This window comes from Eriocheir sinensis, chromosome 39, assembly GCF_024679095.1.
Source record: "Eriocheir sinensis breed Jianghai 21 chromosome 39, ASM2467909v1, whole genome shotgun sequence".
Classification (NCBI taxonomy): Eukaryota; Metazoa; Arthropoda; class Malacostraca; order Decapoda; family Varunidae; genus Eriocheir; species Eriocheir sinensis.
The window spans coordinates 1,143,010-1,155,314 of NC_066547.1; the positions used below are offsets into that span (position 1 = coordinate 1,143,010).

Here is a 12,305-nt window from a genome sequence, read left to right on the forward strand (position 1 = left end):
GTATAACTAAAATGGATAGTATATACTGAAAGCTGTTAACCCATGACTGCCATGGTGGCATGATACTGTATAAGTGCCTCAGGAAAGAATTATCTACTTTACATCATGCATTGATAACCAAAGGACAATAGAAAACAATACATATCATAATCTCTGGTTGAAAAGCTCAGTATTGTCAAGTTAATGAGTATTTGTGAACCATATTTTTTTAAACTATGAATTTTGTAAGGCTTATTGCATAAGTAATTTCAAGTTCAGCAACTCTCCAAATATTGCATGTTGTAGTTTTACAATAGATTTTTATTATACTTTAAATGTGGTTCAGCTTGCTGAATGTTTTCTTTTAGATGCAGCTTCAAATTAAGTTGGGCTTTTTAGTGCATGCCATTTTCTTTTTACATTCACTTATTATATATGCTAACTTTGTAGTAGATTTTATTTAGTCTATGGGCAGTGGCTGCATGGTATGTAAACTGTTTTATTTAGGTTGTATTGCTATGACTTATCTTGTAAAGAAATTGAGAAATTCCTCCATTTTTTCCAATTTTCCACATTCAGTTAAGAGTAGCAAAAAAGAAAAAAAAAGTAACAATAGTCATATGTAGTATATTTGTGCAGGAAAATCAGCATGCTCTGACCCAAGGTGATAGATCAAAGACGATTGAAATGTTGTTTTTCATCATCACTTTTTCATCATTCTTGGCCCTCAGACTCCGGCCTCACCAGGGGAACACCTTTGCTATAGTATCCTGTCTCCACCTGTGAACTTGACCCAGAGCTGTCAACAGCAAGGGAATGTGAAATCTGTATGTCTTCTGTTTTTAATTGTTACTTTGTATCATTTATTTTTATGGTAATCATTGCAAGAGCTTTTTGTTGAACATTGACTTACTTGACATAGTTCTGCTTCACTACTCACCCTAGTATATACTTGTTTTGGTCCCATTAATCTAACAGTGGGTGGCATTACTTCATATTTCTTTGTGGCTTGAGTATGCATTTTTAATACCACTCAACCCTTGTCATGAAAGGAGTTCTTCAGAGGTAAGCTTAAAAATGTGTCTGGGTTAGGATAAAAAAAAAAATCATATAATTTATAAGGCTTGTTTTAAATATGTCATGAATACACACACAGGGATTGCTACTTTTCCTAGTCTGAACTATTTTTCTTGCCTGGTTTTGTAAAGATTTCCCTAACCCTTAAACAATGGGTATTATTTTTAATTTTCTTAGAATGTTCTTGAAACAATATAAAAATACAGTTACTATTTTTTTTTCTTTATGCATATTGTATAAAGTGTCTTAACTCACTGAACACAATGGTGAATTCTAAACTATGATACATGGTGTAATAGTCACGCTAGAGAGTGTGAAATGTAGCTAGCTTTTGAGCTCCCAGCACAAAAGGAACACTCGGTGGACGGAAGCACTGCAGTCAACAGGCTTGCGAGGGTGGGAGCAAATTACTGTTTTTGTCACACTTTCTCTTTCTTCCTCTCATGATTGAATGTCAATAACATGAATTGTTCTTTACACTTAAATAAATTCGACAACATCTTTTTTACTCAGGTACTTCTACTCCTCGAAGCTGACTGGGATTGGTGGAAGTTTTTGAAGGGATTGTGAGATGAAAGTCCAGGCAATGGTAGTGAGGGTGCTTAATGAAAGGATGAAGACAGGATGGACGAGAGTATGAGAGATAAGCAGGCTGTGGGGAAACAGGATTGGAGCAGGAGGGTCAAGTGAAGGGGTAGAAAAAGTTGGTGCAGGATGATTGTGGGAAGGCAAGGAAGGGTGGTAGGTGTAAAAGAGTGCAGTACAGATGGTGAAATGACATCATCACTCTATTGCTACTGTCAATGCTCATTGTATTCATCTCAGCTCAGAATAATACAGTAGACACACTTACTTCGTGACTACAGAACCCTCTCGAGTTTCGCGATCCTCGTGTTTCGCTCGGTCCTAAATTCTCACCATCCCGACTTTTGCACCTTTTCGCCCCGACTTTCGCGCTGCTATGACATGTATAGGTCACATCTACCTGCTGTCGCCGTCATGCGCGCTGCCTTAAAAGGCGGTGTCACACTGGCTGTTTTCATCCAACCACTGGGGCTACGGGCAACTGTGGTTCCCCGTATACCCAACTGGGAGCGAGTTGTCGGTTGTCCTTACGAATGGAAAACGGTTGTAGGTATGTGGGTACGGCGCGGCTGTATGTAAATAAACAGACAATGGCAGTGGCTGTGGAGTGAGGAGCAGTGGAAGATGGCTCACCAAGAGACTCGTAAAGCAGACTAGCAGAACTGCTTTGTTTACTATTTGATATTTGTGCTGTGGAACCACAATCCCAAAAACTTTTTTTCTCCAGTCTATGACAATTGTAGAAGGACTCCCGATGTTGTGTTCCTGGCGCAGGACGGGACATGGTGGCAGCGGTCATCCACTACGCTGGCCGATGTTGCGAGAAATATCTCCTCGCTGAAATAAGTCGTTCTGCTGTCCACCATGTATGCGCGCTGTATGAATACATAGCAGGAAAAACATTTATGTGCCTGGTTTTGTTCTGCAGTGCCCTCCCGAGTTTTGTGCCTGCTTCGTTCCAAAGATATAGCGCTAAACTCTAGGGTCGCGAAACTTGGGGTATTGAAAACACTGAAAAGGTGCTTATTTGTTCCGACCCGCAGAGAAGCTGACTTATTTTTTTCCCCTTTACTCCCTTGTTATCTCAAAATACATACCTTGGAAAAAGGAAGAAAAGGGGAAGAGAGAACAGGTCGTTTTGAAGCTGCAGTTGAAGGTGGCTGCCTTACGATTGGTTGACTTCTGAAAACACGCTTGTGATTCGCTGGGAGTCCAATGACCACATCGCCGGCGTTCACTCAATCAGCAGCCTCACTGCCTTAAGGCGGTGTCACACTGGCTGTTTTCCTCCAACCGTTGGGGCTATGGGCAACGCCCATACGCCCAACTGGGAGCGAGTTGTTGGTTGTCCGTAAGCAAGTGTCACACGGGGGCTTGTTCTTCCCAGCGCGTTGGCATCAGCTTGGGCAACTGGCAACTCCAACTTTTCCGGGTGTGCATCACACTCGGCGAAGGTCGGTTGCCCGTATCCATATCCACAACGTAAAAAGAGCACTTGCCCTGTATCGACATGGCGTCGTCTGCTAAAGCAATGGCTGTCTCAGCTTGTGCTGCCATTACCCAAGTTATGGACTTCTTGCTACAGTTAAATGGAAGGAAGAAGCAGTTGTGGGTGTGGCATGCCTGTGGTTCCTCCGTGCCAGAAATTCTCATTGTCACCACTGTACGTGCGCAGCCAACCCACCCATCTAGACTCCGACCACATAAACACGTGGATCTAGTAACAACAAAGACACACACACACACACACACCAGATTCATTATGAACCATGGCAGATGTTTCTGACAAACAGAAATGGCTTTGCCATCTCCTAGAGTGTGTTAGAACTTATTTGGTGGCTGAACAGATAGTGAGACACCCCGCGTTCAGGAGGACGCGAGTTCAATACCCGATCGGTGCCACCAAGCTGGGATTTTTCAGCCGAGCCGAGTGGCTTAAAACTACCCACATGCTGTCCAGAAGACCACCTATCAACCCGGCCTCTAGGTTCTAGGATTAAAGATGAGCTCCGGGAGGGCAGCATGAGCCAATGCAAGATGGCGCCACTATAAACACTCGCCTGCGCCAGAACAGGCTTGGCCGACCATCAGGCCCCACCGGGAAGAAGCCTTGGACCACCATCAGGATCCACCGGGAAGAAGCCTACCGGCACAATAGGCCAAGACCTAAAAAAAACAAAAAAAAAACATACCCAATATCAAGAAGAAAGCAGTGCTAAAGATGACTGCTCTCTTCTTGCCAAGAGCTAGGTTTGGTTCATGGGAGCCACTCACCAAATACGTTCTAACACAATCAAAGAAATGGCGAAATAGTTTCTGTTTGTCAGAAACATCTGCCATGGTTCCAAATGAGTCTGGTGTGTGTGTTGTTACTCGATCCACGTGTTTATGTGGTTGAAGTCTAGATGGGTGGGTTGGCTGTGCACGCGCAGTGTTGACATTGAGAACTGGCATGGAGGAACCACAGGCACACCTCACACACCACCACTTCTTCCTTCCATTTAACCGCAGCAAAACGTCCATAACTTGGGTAATGGCAGCACAAGCTGAGACAGCCCTTACTCTAGCAGACGATGCCATGTCGATGCAGGGCAAGTGCTTTGTTTACGTTGTGGATGTAGATATGGGCAACCAACCTTAGACGAGTGTGACGCTAACCCGGAAAAGTTGGAGTTGCTGGTTGCCCTAGCTGCCGCCAATGCGGTGGGAGGAAAAAGGCCCAGTGTAACACCAACTTACGGACAACCGACAACTCGCTCCCAGTTGGGCGTACGGGCGTTGCCCATAGCCCCAATGGTTGGAGGAAAACGGCCAGTGTGACACTGCCTTAAAGCAGTGAGGCCACTGATAAGGTGAGCGCCGGCGATGACGTCATTGGACTCCCAGCGAATCACAAGCGTGTTTTCAGAACTGTCAGCGAATCGCAAGGCAGCTGCCTTCAACTGCAGCTTCAAAACGACCTGTTCGCAGTTAACATGTTAATCACAAATAATAGCCCTGCTAAAGTGCATAAAATTCCATTCCTATAAACCTAGCTGAACAGACTGATTTATGGTAAACTATGGAAAATTGGTGTTTTTCATTCGTTAAAACTTGTGGCATAATACTAGTCATAGACATGTTTGGCAGAAGTAAGGTCTTGCAATGTTATTTTTTGTAGATACCCAAGGCAGAAACATTGTGCAAAGAGAATTTTCTAAATCGCAAAATTATTATACTATATTTTTTTTTTAAATCAGTTACGAGATTAATGCAGTTTTGTGATGTACACTATGCTGTGCCATACAGATCAAACAACAAAGCATAATTTGCAAATATGTACTCACATACACCTTTTGCTAGTCTAAGGAGGTCAGTAGTACAAGACCAGGTCACGTTCAGGCTCCTCAAGGGCACGTTTAGGTCACCCATGTGGCCCATATCAGGAGGCCCGACATCAAGGCTCCTGGCCCCCTGTTGTTTTATTCAGTTATACATATAATATATAAATGATATACATACTACATTATATAAGTAATAAGGAATCGATGGTGTCCATCCACCACAATGTTGCATGGGACAAGGATTTTACTATCCATATCAGAACCTATGACATATCGCTTTTCGCAAATATCTTTCAAACGAAGACATGAATCAGCATGGTGCCTTGGCACAGATTGTTTCACACACTCCGCCAATTTTTGACGCTATTGTGCATTGCCAGATGAGGTTAATTATGGCGTTTACTCTTGACTGTGATGGCAAAACCTGCGTGAACCACTTACACATTCGGACAAGGGGAGGTGTAATGTATTTGTGACGTGTATCCACCACCTACCTCCACCCCTGGCATACCCTACTCCCATCCCTTCCTTTCCCTCCCTCCTACCCTCCTCCTTCTCTCCTGCACACACACACTCTCTCTCTCTCTCTCTCTCTCTCTCTCTCTCTCTCTCTCTCTCTCTCTCTCTCTCAGCCACGTCCCTCCACCCCACTCGTGTAAATAGACGCCATTCATCGCAGCCATAACCTTGAACCCGCCAGTACCTCCACCTCTATTACCAAGCCTCAAGATAACCTAAGAGTCCTTAGTTTCAATGCGCATAGCCTAAGAAACACATTTGATGAACTGAGATGTCTTGCTCTGAAAGAAAATTTTGACGTAATTGCTATAACCGAAACATTTATCGACACCACAAATATTGATTTAAGTACAGAATACAACATAGATGGCTACAGACTCTTCAACAAAGATTGTGTAAACCGTAGAGGCGGTGGCGTCGCCCTTTTTGTCAAAAGCTATTTGCAACCCACTGACAGAACACCAGGAGACAGTAACGTTGAACATTTGTGCGTGCAAGTAAACATTGCAAAGGTCAATTTAAATATATCTGTCACCTACAGGCCTCCGGGGCAATCACTCGATGCCGATCTTTGAAATGTACAGCGTTTTAAGGCAGTCACTTAATAACAGCGACTCACTGATATTAGGAGACTTTAACCTCCCCCATATCGACTGGGCGACACTGTCAGGTACAGAAGGCGAGTCACACAGAATGATCGAATTTTTAGAAGAAAATTATCTAAGCCAAATGGTTTCTGAACCAACTCGACAAAATAACATACTCGACCTTGTTATAACGACCCAAGATAACCTAGTCAGTAATGTCACGGTAGGAGAACACCTCGGTTCTTGCGATCATAAATTAGTGCACATCGACATTAGAGCTCAAACATCAGTGACTGAAAATAAAGTAAAGGTGCCTGATTTCAAAAGAGCAAACTTCGTAGAAATCCAACGAAAACTAATAGAAATGCAACTATCAGATGACGGTAATGTAGAGGACACCTGGCTAAGCTTTAAAAATCACTTACTCACTCAGCAGGACACATTCGTCCCTTTGTGTGAGAAGCGAAGTAACACTAATAAAAGCCCACCTTGGTTTAACACCGAAATTAAACACTCAGTCAAGGAGAGAAAATTGTTTTACAGGCTGAAGAAAGAGCAAAGCACGCCCGAAAACATTAGACTTCACCATGATGCCAGGCGACGAGTAAAAAGATTAGTATGTCAGGCAAAGCGTAGATATGAAGAAACTATTGCGGCCAACTGTAAAAATAATCCGAAATCCTTCTTCAGTTACATAAACAACAGAAAGGCGATCAGAAGTGGAATTGGACCCTTAACAAACAGTGACAGTGCACTAGTGACTGACAGCCAACACGTTGCAAACCTATTTAACAATTACTTTTCCTTGGTGTCTAATACTAACAGTCCTCCCACCACTACCACCAACACCAGTACTAATGTAAATCCTGAGCATGCATTGTCTAACTTTGAAATAACAACCGATGAAGTCTTGAAAGCCCTCCCATCACTTAAAACAAATAAAAGTCCTGGACCTGACAAAGTATATCCTACTCTGCTCAAAGAAACAAAGAGTGAAATAGTCTCCTCCCTCACAACCATATTCAATATGTCCTTGCGACAAGGCATCGTCCCTTCGGATTGGAAAAAGGCTAACGTGACACCGATTTTTAAGAAAGGAGACAAAAAAGTACCAGGTAATTACAGGCCCATTAGTCTAACTTCGGTTGTAGGTAAGCTACTTGAGAGCATAATTAGAGACAAAATTGTGAGTTACCTTGAAAGCCACTCATTAATTGGGAACTCACAACACAGCTTCCGTAACAAAAGATCCTGTTTATCAAATCTATTAACCTTTTATAACGACCTCTTCACGGTTTATGATATAACCAAATCACTGGACGTAGTCTATCTTGATTTCCAGAAAGTGTTTGATAAAGTCCCACATCATAAATTACTTTACAAATTAAAGCAAATAGGTATTGACGGTCAAGTACACCAATGTATCGCGAATTGGTTGAGCAACATACAACAAAGAGTGGTGATTGACGGATTTAACTCAGAGTGGGCGCCGGTCATTAGTGGCGTCCCTCAGGGCTCGGTTCTTGGCCCAGTGCTCTTCATTATTTACATCAACGATGTGGATGTCGGATTCAATAATCGCATTAGTAAATTTGCAGACGACACAAAGATTGGTAACTCGGTTCTCACTGACAAAGACAGGCAAAGCCTCCAAGAGGATTTGCACAAAATTTCAGCTTGGTCTGATAGATGGGAGATGCCCTTTAACATAGACAAGTGCCAGGTCCTTCAAGTTGGAATAAGGAATAAGAAGTTCGATTACGAAATGCGCGGCGTTAAACTCAAAACCGTTCAATGCGTTAAGGACTTGGGGGTCAAAATTGTGTCAAACCTCAAATTCTCACAGCAATGCATCGATGCAGCAAATAAAGCGAACAGAATGTTGGGCTTCATTAAAAGAAACTTTTTATTCAAGAATAAAAATGCAATACTTCCACTCTACAATAGTTTAGTCAGACCCCACTTGGAATATGTGGTACAGTTTTGGTCTCCTCACCATGCAAAGGACATTGTTAAATTAGAAGGTGTTCAGTGTCAGGCAACAAAAATGATCCCTTCCTTGCACAACAAATCTTATGAAAAAAGGCTTTCCACCCTTAACATGTTCTCTCTTGAGAAACGTCGCCTTCGAGGAAAACTGATCGAATGTTTTAAAATAGTTAATGGTTTCACGAATGTAGACAGATCAACATTGTTTACGATTGATGACACTTTGCGTACAATGGCGTAAAACTCAAATGTAGACTAGTAAATTCAGACCACCAAATTTTTCTTCACTAACTTTGTAGTGCGAGAATGGAATAAGCTTCCACCGTCCAGTGTAACATGATTGACTTCTTCAAAAACAAGCTTGACCGTCACTTCCTTCAACTTAATATCAACTAGAGTTGAAATGCATCGTTTTGGAGCCTTCTGATTAATGTAGAATCATTTAGGTTTAAGGACAGACCACCTAGTCTGGACCATGGGGTCTGTGTGGTCTGATTTTCTATGTAAATATAAATTCTCTCTCTCTCTCTCTCTCTCTCTCTCTCTCTCTCTCTCTCTCTCTCTCTCTCTCTCTCTCTCTCTCTCTCTCTCTCTCTCTCTCTCTCTCTCTCTCTCTCTCTGTGTGTGTGTGTGTGTGTGTGTGTGTGTGTGTGTGTACATGAGATGTGAAGCTATGCACACAGATGACTTGTCTGTAATGGCGGATAACTCAAAAGTATATTTTAAGTATGGTAGGGTGTTATGTGCACACGACCCTGATTCCTGTTCCAGCGTAACTGGATGTTGCTTAAATGCTGTATGAGATTGGTTAAACATATGGAAGAGTCATAGTGCAATGACTCCTTTGTACCCACGCGAACATCGTAGTATGTTGGCCATGGCTGACAGTGATGAAATACTCCTTCCTCCACAGGACGTGGGTATCAGCCGTCTATTGTCAGCATGCCCGATAACTACCAGGTTACTTTCTTCGCTTACCAAATACGGTATAACAGTGAAACAAGCAATAACATTGATTACGATTGCTTGCATTAACTATTCAGCCTTACACAGCATATTAATATTAATGGATTCATATCTCGTGTACAGCGCAAGAGAGAGAGAGAGAGAGAGAGAGAGAGAGAGAGAGAGAGAGATAGTGGGGGAAAGGGAGGTAAACGAGAAAAAGAGGGCGGAGGAGAGAGGGAGTGCGGGGGAAAAGGAGGAGGGTAGGAGGGAGGGATGGGAGTAGGGTATGCCAGGGGTGGAGGTAGGTGGTGGATACACGTCACAAATACGTCACGCCTCCCCTGTCCGAATGTGTAAGTGGCTCACGCTGGTTTTGCCATCACAGTCAAGAGTAAACGCCATAATTAACCTCATCTGGCAATGCACAATAGCGTCAAAATTTGGCGGAGTATGTGAAACAATCTGTGCCAAAGCACCATGCTGATCCGAGTCTTCGTTTGAAAGATATTTGCGAAAAACGGTATGTCATAGGGTCTGATATGGATAGTAGTCTAGCCAGAGAAATTACAATCACTGCATTTTCATCATTTACTTCACGAATTTCCTGTATTCTCTTAGCAACAAACTCTGTCTAAATTTGGTAGCTGAAACTTGTGAATCACATGAGGGAGCAAACAATGCCAAGTTGGGGGTTGGCTATGCACTGGCAGTTGCTGACATGGTGGGAGTTGGTGAGGTTCTGGTGGCTGCCTTTGAATTTTCTTCACTTTTCCACCTCCAGTGCATTTTGGTGCTGAGTCAAGTAAAGCCTTCCTTTTCTTGCTCATATGTAGCATTGTCACATGTCACAAAAAAACAAAACAAAAAAACAAAAGCAAAACAAAGTAACAGGTTTTCAACACTCGAGCATGTGTTCTCTGCCCCATATATTGATCATACTACCTGGTAGTTCCAGTGCAGCCAGTGCTGCCTCAGAACCTAATACATGCAAAAAACAGTCGAACAAATGATCAAAATACAAGGAATGCAAGGCATGATGCTGAGAGTGTGTGCGGTAGGGTGAACAGGCATTTATAACACAGCCACTGCAATTGCCAGCCTTTTTATAACTCCATATGGAATGTAAGAATCTAAGCAAACAAGCAGAAAATGTGTAATCATAGATTTTTATACTTTAATGCAGATACACAGCTCTTATGTAAGCTTTAGTTACAAAATACATCTTATTGAGGGACTGCACTGCTTATTATTATGCTTCCAGAGCAGTGTTTACCGCTATACAATACACATGTTCTGATTTCGAAGTCTGTGTTTGTAAACTAAAGTCACGTGAAAGCTGAAGATACAGCATAAAAGTTTGCACGTGATTGGCTACTGAGCGCAACAACTAGTTGTGAGGGTAACTCTTACTGACCCATTACCAGAGTGTTTATGAATGCAGAGTTTTAAAGATCCTGGAGGTTTGGTAGTGGTCTGGTAAATGTGGGAGATACCAAAGGGTTGGTTGGTAAAGTTCATGAATCTGGGCCCAGGTAGATACAATCTGCTCATCCCTCTCTTTCCTGGGTAATATCTATTACTCAGATAGAACCTTAGTAAGTTTGTGAGACAAGATATTCTTTCTCCAAACCCGAATGGTCTACTGTTCATAATGCCTTCCTTCTCTAGATATTTACTCCATTTCTTTTTAATATCTTTTTTGCATATCTTACAAACTATGCTGGTTAGTAACACAGGTCTATAATTCAACTGCTCTTCTTTGTTCCCAGTATTATATATTGGCTTTATATCTATCTTCCATTTGAGTGGCACCTTACCACTTCTCTAAGGGTACTCAGTTATGTCATATACCAAATGATGCCTACATTCTTTCAATATGTGTCCTGATACTTCATCTGGTCCCATAGCTTTCCTTTTTTTTAGTTGTTTCATTCGATCTTCAGTTTCATCTTTAGTTTTCATAATTTACTCTCTTTAATCATACCATCTTCATCCTCTGGTGGCTTAAACTCAGTTTCATCAATGAATACATTTTGAAAACTCTTCTTTAATACTTTGCACACACATTCTTTTGGATGAGGCTCATACTTAACCCGTGGAGAGTGAGCTTAATAACTGTGTTGATCGTCGGCCTGCAAGCGACAACTCTGTGAGACACCATAGTTCAAACATGTCTCACAAAAATTCCTGCCACAGTAGACATAAACTAACCATATTGGCATGTAGGGAACCTGTATCTGCTATGCTTCTCAGCATCAATAGGATTCATAGAAATATGGGCAACAAGTGAATTTTTATCTGACAACGTCTTTCCCCTTCCTTCCTTCAGTTATAGTGTAACTAGGTAAAAAAAAAGTTGAGGAAAGGGTCTCTAAATGTAAGCACATTCAGAGTGTAGGAAGTAATATTGACCATAAAATACCAAGTGAAAAAAATGCACAAGTAGAAAAGACATCTAGAAGAGAGGAGTAGGAGAGAGTAAAGGGTCGATGCTCCCTCCCAGCTCACATCACCTCCCCATGAGGCAGTGAGTATGTGATCTGTCACAGCAAAATGGTGGACTGCATGTTGAAACAATGAGTAAAAGCAGATTTACAAATGTTGAATAATGCAGTGAGTGTTTGTAATGAGTGTTTCCTGTTTGAAACTATTTTAGCTCTTTGTTATGAGATTGATGTGGAACATGGCTCATACGAGTTTGCATTGGGTTACAGGTAATACGGTAAAGAGCTTTTATTGGATTTTCATACAAAGTATAGTAATAATTTATATTGGCAGATATAAAGGTTTTTATGTAAATATCAAAGGCTAATATAAATTATAGTTTAGAGCTCAACCAAGGCTGAAGTTTTTTACTTGACTATCCCCCAGGCAGCACCAACACTGACCAATGCACTGTGCAAGTGTCGCATGAAGTACAATCCGTTGGCCATCGTTACCACAGGAGAGGTGTACTGTCAGGCCATAGATTCTTTTGATGGACGCATGATTGGATGCTGCAATATTGTCACAAATAACAGGTAAGAAAATATGAGAACATCATCTGTCCCTTTGAGATGTCTTCATTTAGTGGGTAGTTTGTGTTATAAGGTTTGAATAACAGTATATTGCAAGCTGAAAGCATTGTTGTTTGGTAGGCTTCTTCGTGTGAGCGGAAAGATACCCTTCATGCTCCTGTGTGACAACCATCGGCGAAGGCTGCGTCAACACAACTGCTGCCCTTGTTGTGGTCTCTTCTGTACTCAGGTCAGTCATCCATAACACTCACCTCAATTATTTATTATTGTTTTGAGCTTGA

General features: G+C 42.0%; 1 protein-coding gene across 7 annotated transcripts in view; it reads left to right on the forward strand.

Moving 5' to 3' along the window:
• The window catches only part of LOC127008853 (histone-lysine N-methyltransferase EHMT2-like), a gene marked incomplete at its 3' end in the record, with an annotated part of 98,213 nt that overhangs the window by 41,433 nt on the left and 44,475 nt on the right, over positions 1-12,305 (forward strand). For 6 of the 7 annotated variants that reach the window (XM_050881234.1, XM_050881237.1, XM_050881236.1 and 3 more), the window contains 3 exon segments: positions 711-806; positions 11,879-12,027; positions 12,145-12,253. In XM_050881234.1, the coding sequence (XP_050737191.1) occupies positions 711-806; positions 11,879-12,027; positions 12,145-12,253 (354 nt within the window). 7 annotated transcript variants of the gene reach the window in all.